At 42.4% G+C, this 20822-nt stretch overlaps 1 protein-coding gene across 5 annotated transcripts in view; it reads left to right on the top strand.

Moving 5' to 3' along the window:
* The window catches only part of LOC105923403 (arf-GAP with Rho-GAP domain, ANK repeat and PH domain-containing protein 1), an 80126-nt gene that overhangs the window by 44496 nt on the left and 14808 nt on the right, over positions 1-20822 (top strand). For all 5 annotated transcript variants that reach the window (XM_036149565.1, XM_036149564.1, XM_036149562.1 and 2 more), the window contains 14 exons: positions 452-634; positions 10422-10596; positions 11017-11151; positions 11321-11456; positions 13265-13367; positions 13904-14096; positions 14223-14268; positions 14521-14684; positions 17523-17735; positions 17975-18080; positions 18174-18321; positions 18534-18617; positions 19141-19227; positions 19368-19485. In XM_036149565.1, the coding sequence (XP_036005458.1) occupies positions 452-634; positions 10422-10596; positions 11017-11151; positions 11321-11456; positions 13265-13367; positions 13904-14096; positions 14223-14268; positions 14521-14684; positions 17523-17735; positions 17975-18080; positions 18174-18321; positions 18534-18617; positions 19141-19227; positions 19368-19485 (1891 nt within the window). The remainder of the gene's footprint in view (positions 1-451; positions 635-10421; positions 10597-11016; positions 11152-11320; positions 11457-13264; positions 13368-13903; positions 14097-14222; positions 14269-14520; positions 14685-17522; positions 17736-17974; positions 18081-18173; positions 18322-18533; positions 18618-19140; positions 19228-19367; positions 19486-20822) is intronic.

Genomic DNA, 20822 nt, shown 5'->3' with positions numbered 1-20822 from the left:
CAATTATTTAGTTGCATTCTAGATGGAAAAAACTATTACATATTGTCTTTCTTGGTAAGAGGTTTATTGCTCTGTAATAAAAGCTGGTAATTAAAGCTATAAATCTTCAGATAAACTGAAAATTTACCAGCCAAAACTATTTTAGAATAGGCGTGCCAAACTCCAGTCTCCAAGATCTGCTATTCTGCTGTTGTTGGATTCATCGTGGCTCCAACACACCTGAATCCAATGGCTGAAATCCCCCATCAGCATGTCAGTCAGCTCTGCAAAGGCCTGGAAAAAATAGCCCTGCATTCGATTCATGTGTATGGGAGAAGAGATGCATCTTAGAGCTGCAGTATCGTAGTTCTGGAGGATTGGCACTAAAACTGTTAAACCCACGATCACCCTAAGTTGTATATGTTCTGATCTCACTCTCAAATTGAAATTGTTCTATTCATCTATGACCCAGGTTTTCCTCGGGCTCGGGAACGAGCGGGTGAACAGTTTCTGGGCCGCCAACATCCCACCAAGTGAAGCTCTATCGCCCTCTAGTTGCAGCGAAGACAGACGGCGCTTCATCACTAACAAGTATCGGCAGGGCAAATACAGGAAATACCATCCGCTGTATGGCAACCAGAGAGAGCTCAACAACGTAAGTGGACATTGTTACTTCATTTCTGTTTATTTCCAGTAGGAAGGCTTCTCACACATAACGGCAATAGAGATTCTTGAACCTCTATTGCCATTAAACCAACGTTGCTGTCTTACTCTTTTGAGCTTTCAGTGTTTGCCTGTCAAGGAGATATTGAAATGTTAGCAGCCATTTGAAAATCTCACTGTTGAGGATCTACATTTTCTAGAAAGCACACAGGCAGTCTGCCTTGTTTGTGAAGCTAGCTGTCTAACTGCTCGCTAATATAAGATCTGGAGCAAAGTTGAATGTCAGGAGGGTCTTTTTTTTCTTTTTAATCTTTTTTTTAATTATTAAACATGCTTCATGTTGAAAAAATGATGGCTGATTATTGAAAGAAGGACAGAAATCTGAATTATGTTCTTCTATTATAGTGCTTAAAGAGTAAATGACTTAGATTGCACAGCTGAGTAGTTTATAGCACTTTTGACTTGCAGCATGAATGTTCTGGATATGAATGCTATGAATCTGTCTGCCTGGAGTTTGCATGTTCTTCTTGTGCATGCATGGGTTCTCTGTTGGTACTCCATCTCCCACAGTCCCATTTGTACTCGTCGTCTTCCGCTGACCTGGGACTGGGTTGCGGGGCAGCAGATTCGGCAAGGACACCCAGATTTCCCTCTCCCCCAGACGCCTCCTCCAGCTCCTCTGGGGGATCCCCAAGATGTTCCCAGACCCTCAGAGAGATGGTCTCTTCAGCGTGTCCTGGGGAGGCGCCTGGGCCTCCTCCTGGTGGAGGCGTCCAGGGGGAATTCAGAACAAATGCCCGAGACACCTCAGTTGACTCCTCTCAATGTGGAGGAGCAGGGGCTCTTCTCCCAGCCGCTCCTGGATGGCTGAGTTCCTCACCATATATCTAAGGGAGTGCCCTGCCACCCTGCGGCTGAAGCTCATATCTGGTTTTTCATGACCATATGAGGGTAGACCTTGAGAGCTGCACTGCAAAAACGAATCTAAAAATAAGTAAAATGTTCTTAAAGTTAGTGTATTTATCCTTGATTTGAGCAGGTAAATAAGATTATCTGCCAATGGAATGAGTATTTTGACCCCTGAAATAAGATATTTAGACATCCTGCACTTGAAATAAGATGATTGAGATGAATTGTTCCTATTTTAAGTGCAAAAATCTTATTCCATTGGCAAATCATCTTGTTTACCTGCTCAAATCGAGGACAAATACACTAATTTTAAGAACATTTTACTTATTTCTAGTTCTGTTTTTGCAGTGTGAGCTGAAAGGTTCAGTACGCATTACTGCAGCGGCTGCACCGATCCGTCTCCTGCTCCATTCTACCCTCCTCTTGTTAACAAATCCCCGTGATACTGAAACTCTTCCACCTGAGGCAAGAAATCTTTGGCAGGTCAAAGATTTACAAAAATTGGAGATTGGAACTTGGCCTCAAAATTCTGGTCGTGCATGTGTGTTTTTTTATTTATTATTTTGTTCTCCATAAGGTGGCGTACGTCTCTTGCAGCAGTAATTGCCATCCATTGAGGGGCACCAGAGATCACAGAACAACAAAAAAAGACCCTAACCCTAATAAAAAATATTTATAATTTAGTGTAAAACAAATGCCTAAATAGCAGTGGACGTGGTCTTGTTGCTCCTGAGAATCACCGACTCACCTTTTTACCTCAGAGAAAATGTTGCAGCTCTGGTACGGCATGTCTGTCACCCCCTCTGGAGCTGCGAGCCGGTTTTCCTCTCTGCTCCTACAGTCCGCTGTAGAACGTCGAGGAACTGCCTAAGATCCATTTTTGTAGTGCTTTTTGCTGAGGCTCATTGCTTGTGGTTAAAAGTTTTAGTGTCTCAGTTGAAGCTGGGCCACTTAATCGCCGCTTAACCCACATTCAACAACAATGTGTACAGCTCACAGACACACAGTGTGTGGTTGAGTCACATTTAACACCTGATTATGAGTTACTGTTTCTCCTCCCCGCTGTGTGTGTGTGTGTGTGTGTGTGTGTGCGTGTGTGTGTGTGTGTGTGTGTGTGTGTGTGTGTGAGTCAGCGTGTTTGTGATGTGCAGGAGATGAAGGAAGTCACAAACATCTTTTTTTAGGTTGCTGGTGCTACTCCTTTTTTTTTTTTTTCTGTTGCCCTTCTGCATTTCAAGTGTAACAGCTGGACCGATTTGCGGCAGGAGATTGCCGGCAGCTGCTCTACCTGTTTTGTTGCCGTCTACGGGTAAAATACTTGAAATTCTTCAGTGTATCGCCGTTTCTGTTCCCCATTGGGTGCGTCTTAAACACATTGGTTTTTGGCAACTTTTGTTGTAGCACCTGAAAAGATAAAGAAGGCAAACAGCGTGTTGAACATTAGGTGTTGTTTGATTTGAATATTTGGGGAAAATGTGCTAAATTCAAGCGTATGGATGAATTCCTGACCTATTTTACAGTTTTCTGTGGGTTTTTTTTGTTTTGTTTCCTGAATGTGACATCACTTTTCACTGATTTAACTGGAATGTGCTCTAACTCCGCCTCCTCCTCCCTCCACTTCTCCTTGCCCTTCTCCTGTCCTCATTGTTTGGCCGGGAACCGCTCAAGAAAGTTGATCTGCTCCCTCTTGGCTTCTTGTCTGATTCGTAAGTTGTCTGTGAACTCTGTGTCTGACTTAAAGCTTTGTAAAAGTGTTACATTGTGAGCCTGTTGTGATTTCTTTTTGCTTGTGAGCTGCCACTAAAGCCGAGCTGCGTTTCAAGGGAACTGAAAACCTGGAGGTAAAATTTGTGCGTTTGCGGGAGAGGGTAGTGAAAATATTCAGTGTGCCTACATCTGTTTTTCCACAGGGTGTGTTTTTTTTTTTTTTTTTTTTTTTTTTGTTACCAGTGGAAAATGTGCCTTTTTTTACACAGGGGTCAGCAGTGCGTTGGTGGACTTTGAGTCTCTGAATGTTATCTCTGTGAAACGGTGCAAATGCATGTGACGGCGTGCTTCCATGCATAGTTTAGAGGTTGTAGAAAAGACTAATGTGGATCTGTGCTTGAGACGGCACACTGAAGGGATTGTGTGTATTTTCCTCACTGGAGTGGGCTGGCATATGTTAACATGCATATTAATGTGCATGTGTGGGCACGCTTGTGTGCCTCTTTTTTGTTTTTGTTCATGCCTACTAATAAGTTACCACCGTTTCGCTGTCATTCGCTCTCTCTCGGGGCACGCGGCCAACTATTGATTCCTAGTTCAATTAATAATTCACGCTTCAGTGATTCACCACTAATCGTCATATCACTCTACACGCTCTGTACAAGGAAGCAATGACTCTGTTTGAACTGTACTTTATCTCTTGCAGAACCAGATTCCTCGGCTGGTTGGGTGTTGGGAAACCTTAGAGGAGGAATGGGCAAAAATAGAAATAAAAGGGGACGCACAGGAGCACGTTTTGTCCAGTTCGGCCTGGCAAGTTCTAGATGCTTTGACAGATACAGCCAGAGCTAGCTGCGGAAGGTGGAAAGAAAGTTAAAAGGTCAAACTGTGAAGTTAATGAGGGGTAGCCCGAGCCAACAGAAGCAGAAACAGGAAAGAGTGGAGGTGTGCAGGAGAATGTGTGGACAATTGGGTCCAGATTTTTTTTTTCTTGTTTCCCCCCCACTGCCACTGGTTCCATATGCTCCTGCACAGCGTGGGGCTTTCTTTTGGAGATGCTCTCACACACAGCTGGAGGTCTGATGCTGGGGGGGGATGTCTGTCCAAAGCGCCCAGGAGGCAGGAAATCGCTGCTGTTTTCTTTACAACATGTTGGGTCGAGCTGACCGGACAGTGTCCACAAGATGTCCAGTGGGAGTGCTGTGTCCACTTGTATTTGCAGATATCCACTGCAGTACACGTTTAAACCCGCCGAGGACGGAGCAGGAAGCTGTGGGTTTGGCTTTTGGTGGACTGCTACGTTTTAGGCTGTCCAAAGCTAGGAGACAGTTCATGTTTAAAACTGATTAAGGGTCTTTATCAGTGTGCGAGTAGAAGGATTTAATTTAATTCTGGATTAAATAGGAAGCCAACAAGAAGAAAGAAACTAAAGCAGGCAAAGTGTGGTTTCGCTTTGTAGTTGTTGTTGAAACGTTTCTGCATTATTTACAATCAGATCGATGGGAAGTTGATTAGAGCTCTGTCCTGATAATTAGGACACAGAGGGAGGGGGGGGGGGGGGGGGGGCATGATTGATTTATTGCACTAACTTGCCAAAAGCATACTTACCATTTTCAGATTAAACTATGGCAAGGCATGGGTTGGCATGAGATTTACACAGTATGCTCATTTTGTGTGAAAGTACCGCGTATCCATTGAGTTATGCACATTTATTCACATCTATGCACTCAAAAAATGTTTAGCAGCTGTTTGTTCTAAATGCACTGAATATTAGATGTACTGCTATGACATTTCTTTATTTGAATTTGATTTTGATGCTTAAATTTAAGCAAGTTACGAAATGCACACCGGCTAGATGCATTAGCAGTGTTCCAGTTGATTGTGCAGAGCAACATTATCAGTGTTTTGTTCTGTAAAACTATGACTTGAAGATTAGCTTGTGAGATCATTTGTCAAAGGGTCCCAGTCCATTTGACTGGACAAATTAAATGGAGCAAGATGCTGTTACAGAAATGTCTCTGGCTGGCTATGGTCTTAAAACAGGTTTACTTTAATAAGAATGACGGTTGACTCATCTTTTACTCTCCAGACCATAACTCTGAGTTTTTCACTGTTGTAACTACTTGCCAACAGCCAAATTAGTCTTTCTTTTAATCCAAAAGAAGACTTGTAGCAGCCTTCTTTCTTTTTGTTCAGCCAGCTGGATGGCAATGAAAGCAGCAACGGGTGGGGGAGGGGCAATGCTGCATTAAGCTCTATTCTACACTGTAGGGCTGAAGCCAGCAATTATTTTAAGAGTCAACTAATCTACCGATTATTTTTCTTTCAGTTGGTCGACTAATCCCGATTGTTTTTATGTAGAATTTCCATCACCTCTTAAATTGCTCATAAGATTATTTTGACTCACGTCTTGGTCTACACACCTTTGAATGTCTCTTGAAAGGCAATGCTAGAAGCAGATAGGCAACATTGTGTCGAGGTATTACTATCTACAGTATGATGACTAGTGCTGGTTGTATTCTGAGCATTTATTTTACCTGTTAAAGCAAACTAAGCGTAGAGGTTGTGACACATGGGCTTTAATTACCCTTTTTTTTCTATTACTTTTTGAGTTTCTAACGTAAAGTTCTTGGAGGAAAGTCAGTTTTTCCGTTCATTTACGGTTGCTAATTCACTCGTTACATTTTTGCTGTCTCTTTCAGCCGAGTGCCTTAGTTCCCCATTCACACTGCAGAATCTCAGACAATAAATCCCTTCTTCTCTGCACGGAGGTGGCCTGGGAAGAATTCTGCCTTTTTGTTTATTTCCCCATTTTTTTCCCTCTCTCCCTTTTCTGTTCTTGTGCGTCTCTAAACTTTCTGTTCTTTTTCGCTTTAATGTGTCTGGATTTGCAAATTGTTCCTGGTGACATAATGCTGGAGCATGCCTGTGTTATTCTCATCTGGATTTAATATACAAGCGCACATACAGTACATGTGTGGCAGCGGTGGGCGTAGTTCGGGCCTTGTTGTGTCTCTGCATGTGCTTGTGTTTCTCTCTATATGTTGAGTTTCCAGCAAAGTATAATCGCCCTTGGATTAAACATGGAGACTCAAATCCTTTCATCTTCTTTTCATAATTTTTTTCCCTTTCTTCTGTTTCCACTCGTCTCTTTGTTTTCCTCCCTGGCCGTCCAATGAAACTGCGAAGGCCAGATGGAGGTCTGTGATTTTAAAGACACACCCAGATAAAAATCTCCCTCTCTCTTTCTTTCTTTTCTCTCTGGGGATATTGAGTAGGATTCTTCTATTCCCTTCTCCTCTCATCTGTGTGTGTGTGTGTGTGTGTTATTACTTTGCTCATAGGCAGCAGATGTTGAAGGGTGAGGTCTTAAATACTCAAACAACCCATTTCCTCATTGTACTTTGCTCCAATTGGTCCATGTCACTCGGTCAAAGGGAACTTGCTCGGCTTTATCTGAGCAGCACACTGACCCACATGCTCTCTTCTCACACGAGCTTGCACATGGAACAGCACACCGTTTTCGTGTAGTTTACACTATTCACGGTCAGTTGGATGGCAATCTGCCATTACGCCGCACTAGTCTATACTCGATGGCTCCATTTGTGAATGGGTGAAGCTAAATCCAGCCTCACCCAGCGCTGCATTACAATCTGGTAACGGTAAAGACCAAATTGGAAGAGTCCTCAAAATGGGGGTTGGGGGCTTAACTCTTTTTATTAGCTTGGATTCTTTTAAAACTTGCCAGACCATCTAGAGTTTGAGTCATTACGAACTCCACCCATCCACTCGTCTATCCATCTGTCCGTCTATCGTCTTTAGCTTCTTATCCTTCCAGGGCCACAGGGGCTGGAGCCTTTCTCCAGCGATCATTTGGTGAGGATACACTCTGGGCAGATGCGCGCACACAAACGTCTAAGGGCAGTTTAGAGAGACCAATTTACCTAACAAGCATGTTTTTGGACTTTGGGAGGAAAGCGTAGTACCTGGAGAAAACCATGGCCTGCATGAGCGGAACATGCAAACTACGCGCACACAGAACCCACGCCGGGTGTTTAAACTCAGGACTAGGGCTGAACGATTTTGAAAAATAATCTAATTGCGATTTTTTTATCTTAATATTGCGATTTAATGCGACCCCCCCCCCCCCAGTTTAATTTATCATGTCTTTTTAAACATATACAAACAACAAGTCAATTTGTTTCCTCGCCATGCGGATTAGTTGCCATGTTGAACATAAAGTGCAACCAATAAGCAAGTCTATGTGTTAAACTGATTGACCGCTACTTAATGCTACGGTGAGATTCCTGAAGGTTCCTGGTAAAACAGTGTTATTATATAAACTCTAAAACAAGTAATAAAATTAGATTATGTCACTTCTGCAACTGTCTTCCCTTCCATGTGGAGGCAAACCCACTTTAAACATTTTACTGACACCTAAAGGACGCATCTGATTCCCTAATTGTTACATAGCCAAAAATTGCTGACCTCTGCAATTTGGAAATTGTTTTTTTTTTTTAATCACGATTATATTAAAAATGCGATTAATTGTGCAGCCCTACTCAGGACTCTGTTACTTCCTGGTCCTGGATTGCAATTTTGCAATTAATCTAGCATGGTTTTAATCTTATTCTTATGATCAAAAAAATATCTGTTTTCTTGATTATCAAAAACAAGGAACAGACCTGAAATGAATCATCCCAATTAAAATCTCAAACCCTTGTCTTCCTCTCTTTGATCTTTGTGTTTAGGCTTCAATTTGTAGTTTTCTTGAATTGGGAAGTTGTTTTCCATAAATCACAGAGCTTTGTTCTCATACTCACCATGACTGTTGGGTTCAAAGAAACATCTTATTTAGCATATAATGGGACAATTTAGTAAGAGAAGGGATGGAGTAACCCTCCCTCCCCACTGATCAGCACTTGGTAATGGATTGCTATTGATCCAGATGGTTCTGTGCGTGTTTTTGTGTACTGTTCTGATTCATCGGTATTCAAGCCAGGTCTGATGAAATCTTTTAATCTTATCTCTTCACTGTTTCCCCTCCACTCTTGTTGAAGTGATCAATATTGTCCCTAATAAACTGTATCTGTCGTTCCTGATTCGTTTTTCTCTGTTTTGACTTATATCTTCCTCTTTTATTACTTCTAGAGAACTTTAGCCAGAATATGTGCCTCTAAACAGTCTTTGATTGGCTCCGTATATAAACAGAACCAGTCTTCTACCCATTGAGAGATAAATGACTAATGTAAGGGGCTGTAAAACCAGGAAGGATCTGCGAAGAAAGCCTGATTTACACACACTGTTTGTCAGTTTTATTGTTGCACTAACGTGGCGCGTAGCATTCTGAGCCTCACGAGGATGTGTTCGTCTCCAGATGCCTGACCGCAGCTTTTGTTTAGAGTCGCCGCTTCTCCTTGTGTCTCCTGGGTGTGAGTCTGTTTGTTTTTGTGTGTGTGTGTGTGTGTGTGTGTGTGTGTGTGTGGTTTTCTTGTGCAATTGTAATCTGTGTTAATTGGTTTGTTTGTCTGGATGTGTGTGCAGGATTTTAGAAGTGCTTAAACATAGGAGAGGCACAGTCTGTGGTGTTGCTGTGTGTGACGGAGACCTGTGGAATTTCTCAGTCAGCTCCAAAACAGCTTATTGGGTTTAAACCGAGACAGACGCTTGTGTGTGTGTGTGTGTGTGTGTGTGTGTCTTTTTCTGCAATTGCATGAATCAGAGGTAACTTCCTGAGATATTAATAAAAGCAGCAACTCTGCATCGTCTCTTCTACTGTAACCAAAGCTGCAAGCGCGTTACCTGTTTTTCTTTGCCGTCATAATTTTAAACAAAGCTTCACGATTAGCCAGGATAGCAGCTAAAACAGCGCTTACAGTTAAAATGTGGAAAAACCTTCCTCCTCCTGATATGTCTGCAGTAGTTATTGTTAAACACAGTTTCCTCTATACACAAGAGCTGCTAAAACTTTTATTTCTTAAGCAATATTCTCTTAATCAATGCTTCAGCAATGGCTCTCAGTCCATTCAGTGAAATTAGGGAGATTCCAAGTGTTAATGTCCTTAAAACAATTTGGATTTCTTGTTCCAAAGGTGTAAGAAATCCTGAAATAAACCCTATATTAATTTTTATTTTCCTTTGTCACTATAGTACACATATTTTGAAACAGAGACAGGGCATTGCTATTTCTTTTAAAATGATGTCAGTGAGAAAGCAGGGCCTTTGACGTTTTTACTAAACATGGCTTATTGTGGTTCTGTGTGAGAACGGAGCCGAACGCAGCCACACCACCTAAAAACAACTTTTTGTTTTTAGGTGGGTCACTGGCCAAGGAGATCCAAAACCATTTAAAGGGTTCAGATTAGAAGCTCTCTAGTTCTTAAAGTAAAAATAAGAAAACCTCCACTCTGGAGGAGGGCTAAATGCAGCGCCTGGCAAATGTTTGCAGGCGCCTTGAACATTTATCCTGCTCATTAGATCCATAAACTTAATTTTATGTGGTAGACAAACACAAAGAGGGGCGTAGTTGTGCAGAGGACACTGTGTATTCATGGTATGACATTAGTATTCAGCCCCTTTTACTCTAACACTCCTAAATGAAAGGGCTTCAGGAGTCATCCAGTTAGTAAATATCTCTGTGGACCATTTAGCCTCAGTCTAGATGAATTTGTTGTGAAGGTCTCAGGGACTGTATAGTCTGGTGGTAAATGGATCAGCTTTACCAGGTAAAACGGTCATAAGGAGATTGAAAGCACGCCCACCCACGTATAAAACACGCATCACTCCGTTTACATAGGGGGCAAAATTATCTGTGTTTCATTTGTTCTCTTTTCATGTCTCTACACTCTCCCGATACTGATTTAGATCCTCAGCCATCTCTGCAGAACTTTGTATGCAAGTTATTTGACATGGTGTGATAAAGCTGGTATCGAGCGTGTTGTTTTTGCTCTGATATGTCATGCCTTAGATTCCAGTCAGACTGCATTTCTTATTACACTTCATCTTTTCTCTCCCTGCGCTAGAAACGAATCCCAAGTTTTGCGCTCTTTATGTGTTCACGGCCAAACTTAATTTATAAAGAAATGCTGATGGCTGTCACTGTCTATCCGCCCGATGTCTTGATCTAACTGCGCCTTCGCCAATGTGCCTCGCTCCCTCTCCAGGCCCTCTGCATAAATGTGCAGTGCAGTGATTTGCTGGAGACGCTGAGCCTGATTTTCTGCGGCGCAGATGTGAATTGTTCAACCGGCATGGCAAGTTGTCCGTCGCCTGAGTCCCTGGCCAGCGCACACTCCCAACCCCTGCAGGCCGAGATAATCAGACACAACCTCAACACAGGTACGACCTTTTCCCTCTCTCTGGGGGGGGGGGCATCACAAACCTGGGCAAAATGTGAGTGGTGCGTAAAAAACGAAATAAAAACGAAACTACTGTCACAGTAGCTTCACATGAAGAGGCGGAAGTTTTTACTGAACCACTTCATCCAATGTTCCAGTGGATGAGATAAGAGATGAAGATAAACCTGCGTAAACAATCCTCTACGCTCTATGAAGTTGTTTAAATAACTCGTATTCATATCAGCATCTTAAACCTCCGTGTCATTTGTGTCAACAACTATAGGTATGCTATGAGCAAAGATGGTTATCTGCGATAAGATGCGGACTTTGACACGTATCGTCAACATTTTCTCACTTTTATAATTATCTGTATCCTTTCTCACTCTGTGCCTTTACATTTTTGTTGTGTGTCATTTTTTAGAGCTGCCTCAGTTACAGCTGGAGGGGGACATGAACCTGGAACATTACCAGCCACCGCCTTGTGTGTCTTACAATGGCTTCCTGTACAAAACCGGGTCCATGGCGCGGGCGGTCACCGAGCGCAAAGTGAAGGAGGGTGCGTGTGAACATCTGTTATCCAATAACGCTTTTCCCATGTAATAAGTTGTATTTTTGCTTGGTAAAGATATTGAGCTGATTAAAGCAGAACCTTTATGAACAAAAAGTGGAAAAGTGGAAAAAAAATAATGTCATCCTAAAAAATGTGTCTCTGCGCATCTCTTTAGAGTTCAGTCGTCGTTGGTGCACGCTAAACGACGGCACATTTAGCTACTACGAAAGTGACAAGAACGCCACTCCTAACGGGACGCTGAAGGGGTCAGAGATCGTCTGTTTGGCCGTGGACGCGCCTGAGAAACACGGGTAGGTAGCCACACAAGCTCACATGTTCCTTTCATATCATTCACTGACTGTTGCAAATACAGCTCAAACCAGATTTTTACATCATTCTGTATAAAATGACACATAACGCTTGTTTTTTTTTTTTAGCAAATCAGACTAAACTACATTTATGTCTATTTCCTAAATGATAGAGTAGGGAGATATTTTGTGAATTATTATTTTCTTCAAATTTAAAGTTTACACAAACTAAGACTATGTTGCCTTTAAACAATTCGGGAAGCCCAGATGATGCCGTCATAGCTTTGTGAGCTTCTGGTTAATTCACAACGTTTGAGTGAAACAGAGGCACACCTGTGGATGTACAGTATGCAAGTCAACAGCTCAAACACGCTGCTTCCTTGTGTGACATAATGAAAACAGCCAAGATACCAGGAGGAGGATTTTAGACCTGCATAATTCCCGTTCATCCTTGGCTACATTTTCCTGATTCATGTGCCACGTTCCTCTGTTAAAACGGATAAATGCGAGAATAAAGAGCACGACCATCATACTGTTCAATATGGTGATAGATTTTGTGTTTTGGTGTGAGATGTGTGAATTAACCTCAGAACAAAAGGAAAAGACCTTAAAGACGCTGACTGAAGCTGGTAAGAGAGAGTCCATAGTGAAACAAGTAGTGTACCGACATGGGCTGAAGGGCCACTCAGCGAGGAAGAAGCCATTACTCTGAGGTTAATATAAAAGCCCCGATTATAGTTTGAAAATGCTCTAAAGGACAAAGACCAAGATATCTGTAGACGTGTCCCGTGGTCTGGTGAAATTAAAGTGTTCAGGCATCGTTGTGTTTGGAGGGAAAATGGGGAAGCTTGCAGTCCTGAGAACATTATCCTAAATGTGAAGTATGGAGGGGGCAGCATCATGCTCTGTGGGGGTTTCGCAGGAGGGACCGGCACACATCAGACAAAAGGAATCAGGAAGACATTTAATTATGTGGAAATAATAAAGTGAGATCTCAATACATCAGCCAGAAGTATAAAGCTTCCAAATGGACAGTGACCCTGATCATAGCACCAGATTAGCTGCAAAGTTAATTTAGGGAAGCAAAGTCAGTGTTCTGGAGTGGCCCTCACAAAGCCTTGATCTCAGTCCCATAGAAAGCTTGTCTGCAGACCTGAAAAGTTGTGAGTGAGTAAGTTGGCCTCCGGTCCTGACTCAGTTACAGCAGTTCTGTCAGGAGGAGTGGGCCATCACTCTCGTTTGGAAGGATACGTGAAATGTTTGACCCAAGTCATACCAGCTAGAGGCAATTCCACCAAGTGCTAAAGAAATGTATGGAAGTGTAAGAATTCAAAGATTGTAAAATGCATATTATTGTCATTTAGTTGATAGAAACCAATTTGGTTCTCCTAACTGACCTAAAACCTTTAGTCTGATTTGATGTCAGTGAGGAAGAAAAGGTTATGTGTCTTTCTGTGCAGTGTATGTGGATATCTGGTTTCAAATGTACATGTATTAGTAGATATCACATAAATACATCGTATTGTTTAGAAGTGTTGCAACAAGTGTTGCAACAAGATCTTGCAATATTAAAATGCAGCAAAAAACAAAACAAAAAAAGGAACCTTCGGCCAAAAATTACATATCTGATTCAAGCTGATCAGGAGCTCACCTGAACTTCGTGCTGTTTCACGATATATAGAACTGGGGGGGAAAAAATTTGTTCTGTACAAAAATCTGAAATGTGAGTCTGGAAAGCATATAAATTTAAAATGAAAACTGTGTAGGAAGCCTGCACCCATGCTCCTCTGTTATCTCTTTGTAACTTCCAGGTTTGACTTTACCTTTGAGCTCTACTCGGAGTCCGAGCGCATTTATCTGTTCGGCACCGACGATCCAGACAGCCATAAAGAGTGGGTCAAGTGTATCGCCAAGGTAACGTCTCTGCAGCATCAACAAACACCTCCAGTCTGTGCCCCCCCCCCCTCCCAACCCCCCATGAATTCACCTGAAACATCACAGCTTTAAATAGAAGATTTATAAAGACATAAAAAAGACTGTAGAAAAAAAAAGATGTTTATTTCATGCTTTCTTTTCCTTCTCAGTTTTCAGCTGTTGTTGTTTTATCCTGACGGTGTGAAATAAAGCCCTTTTACTCTGACTTCCTGCTGTTAGCTGCTGAAAGCCAGTAAATGTTTCATGCTGAAATCCAACCAGCAAAGTGATGCAATATGAATCGAGTTACTGCCGGAAAATTGGATGCGTCAGACTAAATCAGGCAGAGCCGAAACAATGCTGAGAAGTTCAGCCGTGACGGTCCGCTTTACGAGCGGCCACCATGCTCGCTGTGTATTTCTAGCACCGATAACATGTAAAGTGTGTTGTGTTTTTTTAAATAGAATAAGGTGTGAAAAGAAGAGGCGCTTTGTTGTTGTCGCTTCTTGCTAATTCTTCAACTTTGCTGTCTGCAGAGCTTTATCCCAGCCACAGCAGAGCCTTTGCTGAGACTCAGCTTTGAGCGGATTGGACGGCTGAGGTGCAAAGACGGCCTGAATTTACAGAAGTCCAAGGTCGGCTGGTTCGCTCTGATCGGCTCCACTCTTCACGTCTACCTGGAGAACAGCAAGGGAGAGGAGATCCACCTGCGTAAACTCAACGAACTCTGTAAGTGAGACGTGAGAAGACAAACCCACTGAAGGCCCTTCTTTCCTAAACGCAGACTGAAGGTGTGCAGAACAAGGCTGCCGACAAACTCGTGTTTAACACCAACTCTTTCTCTTTCACTTGCAGCAATTCAACAGGACAGTGAGGTGTTAGTTCTTGTGGAGAAAGGCAGGTGAGGTCAAGTGATGGGGTCAGTTCCTGGTTCTAGTACTAACCTTTAAGTCATTTAGTAGTTTATAGCCTTTAAGTGACGTTTTGCTTTATGAAAACAAAGATCTGTTACGATGTTTGGAAACTGAAAATACATTCTGTAAGATACCGTAAACAACTTCAGGAGCTTATAGCGCACAACATGCGTTCGATAGAGAAACAAGTGTGTTTCTGTTTACACACTGCTGTTTTCTTCTTCCCTGTCTTCGTTAAGGACGCTGTATATCGAGGGAGAAAGGAAGCTGGACTTCTCCGGCTGGTGTGGAGCCATCCAGGCTGCTGCAGGGAGCGGAGGAGACACGCTGAGCCAGCAGCAGCTCACAGACACCGACATCCCCGTTATAGTACTCAGCTGCATCGACTACATAACGCAGTGCGGTAAGACGCATTAAGAGCTTTTAAAATTTGGTAAACAATTAGAGTATAGATAAATATTATCCTTTCACATATTTGTTCCCCTAGAAATTCAGATTTCCAAGAATAAGCTGCTCCAAAAATGTCATTTTTGAAAACTTCAAGCTGGCTTTTTTGGGGGGATTTTGACCTAGCAATGACAGCAAAGTGAGGGGGGGGGCTGTTAGTGGTATCAGGGTTTCAAAGCTGCAAAAATTTCCACTCAAGTCATTTCTGTGGTCCTTAAGAGGGGAGTCAGATTTTTCCAGCTGTGTGAAGAATAGAGTAAAGCAGTGCTGCAAAGAAGTTTTATAAACTAAATATAATCATACCGTGGACATAATGTATTTTTTCTGTGAGGATCTCACATCAGCCCATCCCTGATAAAAACACTGGTACTCATCTTCAAAGTATATTTTGTTAGCTGTTGTTCAGGGGGAAAAAAAGGCGTTGGTGGTGGAAAACTTCTGCTTAGACCTTTAAACTTTTCTTTTTAAGAACTGGTCTCTGGTACTTATACATACATGTGGTATGTTTTGTCAGTTTCTGCCATCATTTTTTCATGAACTTTTGGTTTTATACTGTTAACAATTTATCTAAAAGCTGTCACAGAAATATCAATCTGAAAGTTTATGTTTGGAAAACACAATATTGACACTCTTAACAATGTCAGAAGTAAACTTTAGTATAAACGCTAGTCCCTCTCTTAGTGATCCTTTTTACATTTTGTCACATCGCAGCCACACATTTTTATGTATTTTACTGGGGTTTTAGTTATAGACGTAAAATAGTACATAGATGTGAAGTGAAATAAAAACAATGCACAGCTTTCAAAATGTTTTATTTATGCAAATGCTTTGCACATCTGGAGATGGTAATATTCATACCCATTATAACTCTGGCTGTATGCTTGTTGAACTGATGCGACGATTAACTTGTAACAAACTTTTGCCTAAGGTGTATCTTAATTCTGGATGAGCTGCAGCCATCTAGTTTTCTTGATTGCTTCTATTAATTTCCTTAATTGATTTCCGGAGGAAATTAGTCACAAGGGATTTTTATTTAGGGGTCGCAGAGTAAACGGGTTTGAATGCAAACACGCGTCATACTTTCCAAACTGTTGTTTATACCAAGCCTTAAAAAGCCCAGGTGACTTTCCCCTGCGCTTCACTAATATGAGCTACATTGTGTTGGTCTGTCACGTAAAATCCCAATGCAAGGCGCCATATTCTCTCAGGTTTATTCCCGGTCTACACGAACGTCCTGTCGTCCCGCTCCACAGTGCAGTCAGAGCCCCACCTGTGTCTGTCCAGCCATGTGACTGTGACAAAGGTTCAGGCTGTGGGAGAGATCAACGGAGCACACGACAACAAAGAAGCTCTGTTCCACCTCCATTTCAGCCTGTCCCCCCCTCTAAACTTTTCTTTCCTTGTGTTTTGTGTTCGCCACTTTATCTCTCATCTGTAACCCCCCCCTCGACAAGAGAAAGCGGATCCCGTTTCCTCATTCATGTGCCGAACCACCGAATCCATTACAAACGTGATGGAGTGCCGTGTGTTTGTTCCCGTTTTCCCACACACACACACACACGCTCTGTTTCTGGTTATATGAAAGGGAATAAAGCCATGCTCCTTCATGCCGCACGGGAATTTGTTTCCACACAGTTAAACACAGATTTGGTGGAAAGAGACATTTGATGTCAGCTGCTTTTACTAAACCAAAGACCAAGCACGAGGACTGGAATGTATTTTTAAATTTAGCGGTGCTTTGTTGTAGATCTAGTAGTTGCACATGTTTTTCACATTGATTTTTATTTTTTTATTTTTATTTTTTGTCAATTTTCTTAGCTTGGAAAATAACATCCAGCTGACTAAGAATAAACTATTTTTAATCAGAATATTTAATTGTCACCGCAGCGAAACTTCTCTTTGGTTAATCCGATTTACATTTTACATAAAGAAGGCAAAAAACTGACAAACAGGCAATGAACAAGGGTTACATTTTAATTTTTTTTAGAGTTCAGACAATAAGGTAATACGGTGCTTATTGATCAATAATGATTGAGGCTTCGTTTACAGAAATTTGCTTTTAGATATACTAATTTGATCAATAGTTAAACCTACTGAGCTTCGATGCGTTCATATTCTGGTTGGATGTTACAGTTTTATGCAGTTCTGACAGATAAATGGACTTTTCTTAATCTGTGCTCAACCATTTTTACCCCTTAAAGTTTGGAAGCATGGCATTTGATCTCAATATTATCCAGGTCTGGATAAGTATAAAGAATGGACATTAAAAATGTGAAAAGTTTATTTTTATTTCCAAACTTGCTAATTAAATCAGGAATTTCCCAGAAAGAGTTGGTCTAACCCAGGGTTTTTTTTTTAGACCCACTCCCTCCGAACCGCCATCTTGGCCATGATTACCATCATGTCAGCCGTCACATATTTAAGTTACTGCTCTTTTGGGAACTATAAGCTCAGGGATGCACATGTGGAGGCTTTATGTTCAGATGTTATTCAGGGGGTGGAGCAGAGATTTTCAGACTGACTAGATAAAAATAAAAAAAAAACAGCTGAAGTTTGCTGTTTCCGTTTAATTTCCTCTCAAGGTTTTTGCATCCTTCAAAGACAAATGGATGCCTTCTGTGCCTCCTTGTCTTATTTGCTGTGTTTGCTCGCAGGTTTTGGTCTCTCATGTGTGACTTAAACATAAAACCGACCGTCAGAGGAACATGTACTCATATGTTGTGCATGCCAGGCTAATATTCTTTAATCTCCACGTTGGTGCTAACGAGTTTTTTTGTTTTTTTTTTCCTTCCAGGTTTGACGTCGGAGGGAATCTACCGGAAAAGCGGCGTGAACTCCCGCGTGGCGGCCTTGTGCGACAGGTTCCGCCAAGACGCTCGCAGCCTTCGCCTGAAGGAGGGGGAGCACCAAGTGGACGACGTCTCCAACACTCTCAAGCGCTTCTTCAGGGAGTTAAAGGAGGGGCTGTTTACGTCGGAGGATGCAGGCAACTGGCTCAGCGCCGCCGGTAAGTGGGACACGGCCTCGTACCTGAGTGGGGATATCATTAGGCCACACGAGCAATTCAAGACGTGGTAGAAATGCCGTTTGCTCTGCTGAGGCCTTTCTGCGTAGACCTGGAATGTTCTCTCTATAAACGCTTTTTCTAAATGTGCTCAACCTCAGCTAACATGTCTGACAGGCCATGTTTTTTTTTTATCCTTCCCCTTCTCTCCGTACCTTCCCCCCACCTGTCACGTTCTCCAGCCGTTCAGGATGAAGACGAGAAAATCTCCAAGTACAAGGTCCTGTTGGACAGGCTCCCTCGCGTCAACAAGGCTACACTACAAGCCCTCATCAACCACCTCTACTGGTGAGAGACGGGGTAAACGGGAGCCGACGGGGGGCGGGGGGGGGGGGGGGGGGGGGGCGGCCTGTGTCTTATTTCCACTTGTTTGTGTTCCAGCGTGCAGCGTTTCTCTGAACTAAACCAGATGAACCTCCACAACCTGGCCATAGTGTTCGGTCCCACGCTGTTCCAAACCGATGGGAAGGACTACACGGCCGGCCGGGCCGTAGAGGACCTCATACAGCACTACACACTCATATTTGAGGTGACTCTGAAAAACCAGAGACTCAGCTTTTTCCCCTTCTTTCCAGTATCCAAGTTTTCAAGACCTGCTACAGGTTCTTGGTTGGTTTAGGTTTGGATGTCAGATAAAGATGTTAAGCTTTCCAAAATGCCGATATCATAATGTTTTTAAGATGCCGATTGATCCGCTTGTGCGTTCGCGACTGAATTGATGTGTTTGTGTGGGTTTTGCAGGTGGACGAGCAGCAGCTGAACAAGCAGCTGGAGGAGATCAAGGCCATCATTCAAATGCGTGAAAAATTCGGCATCAAGTTTCCTGTGAGGCTCCACTCATGTTTGTTTCCAGTGCTTACTGTTTTACTGTTTTTCTCCAGGAAAAAGGTCTGCATCACAGACGTTAGATCTCACGTGACCCATTACATGTGCGTGGGCGTCACGGTGTTTGCTCAGCTATTTCCACAAGCTCAGGCATAACTGCAGCTGATGAATCTGAAGTTTAAAGTTTAATCGTGACCTGCTTCCTTATGGTTTTATGCCGCTTTAGACGAATGAAGATTAGCAGATTATTCCAAGTGTTGCATTTTGTAACTCTCTTTTTGCTTTAAGCATGTTATTAAGGGGGCTTTATAAATAATGTCTGTGATTCCTAAACGGTTAATGCACCATGTTATATTAAGCTATTAAACTAAAGCTAGATTCACTTTGATCACATCTTGATTGCATCATTTGCTTCACACGTTGGCAGCGTTTATACGTCCTGTGCGCTATGTGCTTATAAAGCTAATGTCTTTGCACGCTGTTGCTGTCTGTCTGACGATTTCTGCACACTTCTCTGTTTTAGTCACATCAAAGAACGGAACACGACGGCCACTTCATCTGCACCGTCTTTCTGGAAGAGGTGAACCCCGCAGCAGAGCAGCACGTAAAGGTAAACTGGACTTCAACAACTCTGTGGTTTATCTGCCCACTTTGTTCTTTTTACTGCAATAACTATATGGATGAGCATTCTGCTCTTTGCTGTGCTGATTATGCTGGGAACCTGGGTTTCCTGTTCTGCTCTTCTCTCAGGTTCCAGGTTCAATGACGGCAGCGGAGCTGGCGTGCGAGGTTTTGGACCGGCGCAACATTCCAGTCAAAGACAGGGATTACTGGAGCTGCTGGGAGGTCTGCGACAAGGAGGAAATGGGTGAGATAATTGTGAGGGGTGAAGAGAAAGGGGAGCAGGTGGAACAAATGATGACTTCAGCTGAAACAAAACGGCCGTGTTAAAGGCTAAGCTGAGGTCCAGGAAGAGCAGCCTGACATCGGTGTACGGTTCCTCCTGGTGACCTTTTGGTTCTGTTGGCAAACTGGTGCTTATCCACCATAGCAGGTGGATAAGCACCAGTTTGATGTGGACCATGATCAGCCTTTTAAAGCACTTCGCAAGACAAAGAAATGCAGTTAAAATGACACGTCCATGCTGAACAGTGTTGAATACTCTAGAACACAGGTGTCAAACTCAAGGCCCGCGGGCCGAATCCGGCCTGTCAAGGTAAATTATCCGGCCCTCAAGAGCCAAAAAAAAAGGGCATATCATGTCATAAAGTAGAGGCATATATCCTTTTAAAGTGTATAAAGTGGCTAAAACTGTGCCTCCTGTAAGTGTAACTCACCTGAAAATCAACTTTTTTTGCAGGTAAACTGTATAAACTGGGCCTAAGGTTGCTACTTTTATGTTACTGTGCATTTTTTAGACTTCTATGTGAACTGGAATGAAATTATGTAATGAAAAGTATCGTCTATACACGTGCAACCGGCCCTTTTAATGACTTCATGACGCGAAAGTGGCCCCATATAGAAATGAGTTTTACACCCCTGCTCTAGAATAATCATTTAATAATGAAAGTGCATATTTATTTATTCCTTTAGGGGGCAGCATTGTTTATTTGAAGCAGGCGGCCGCCTCAGCAGCCTCTCATGACGCTGGCACCAAGTCTGTAAAACAGTAGTTTTTATTGGAGCCACATAAGATAAGGATCTGACTGTTGCAAGCTAAAATACAATAACACCATTATCATTGCAGGTGAAATAAAAGATGGATTAAAACTATAATCAAAACATCATAACAAAGTTAAGATTTTACAGCATCGATACAACGTTCAAAGCTTCAACGGGTTCAGGTTAAAGGAGACATAAGAAAGATATTTACCGTAAAATCAACCAAAATCATTGTCACTTGTCACCTGGGATGGAATCAACATTCCCTATAAACAATCGATCCTCTCCATCAACAATGATTTAGTCAAGTTTATCTCCTTTCAAACCTAGAGGTACAGTACAGAACTACTTCAGTTCAGAGTGTAACTCGTGTTTACTTCCTGGTTCCTAAGCCAATCATATGAGGGTTCCCAAAACAGAGCGCAGCATTTGGTGTTTTATCTTTGCAAAAGAGCAGCAGCCTGCAAACATGGAAGCCAGTAAGAGAAGCAGACCAGAAATGGAACAAGATACAATATTACATACATATCCTGTGGAAGTAAA

The sequence above is a fragment of the Fundulus heteroclitus genome, chromosome 18 (genome assembly GCF_011125445.2).
Source record: "Fundulus heteroclitus isolate FHET01 chromosome 18, MU-UCD_Fhet_4.1, whole genome shotgun sequence".
In the NCBI taxonomy this organism is placed as follows: domain Eukaryota; kingdom Metazoa; phylum Chordata; class Actinopteri; order Cyprinodontiformes; family Fundulidae; genus Fundulus; species Fundulus heteroclitus.
This window is presented reverse-complemented; position numbering and strand designations above follow the sequence as displayed.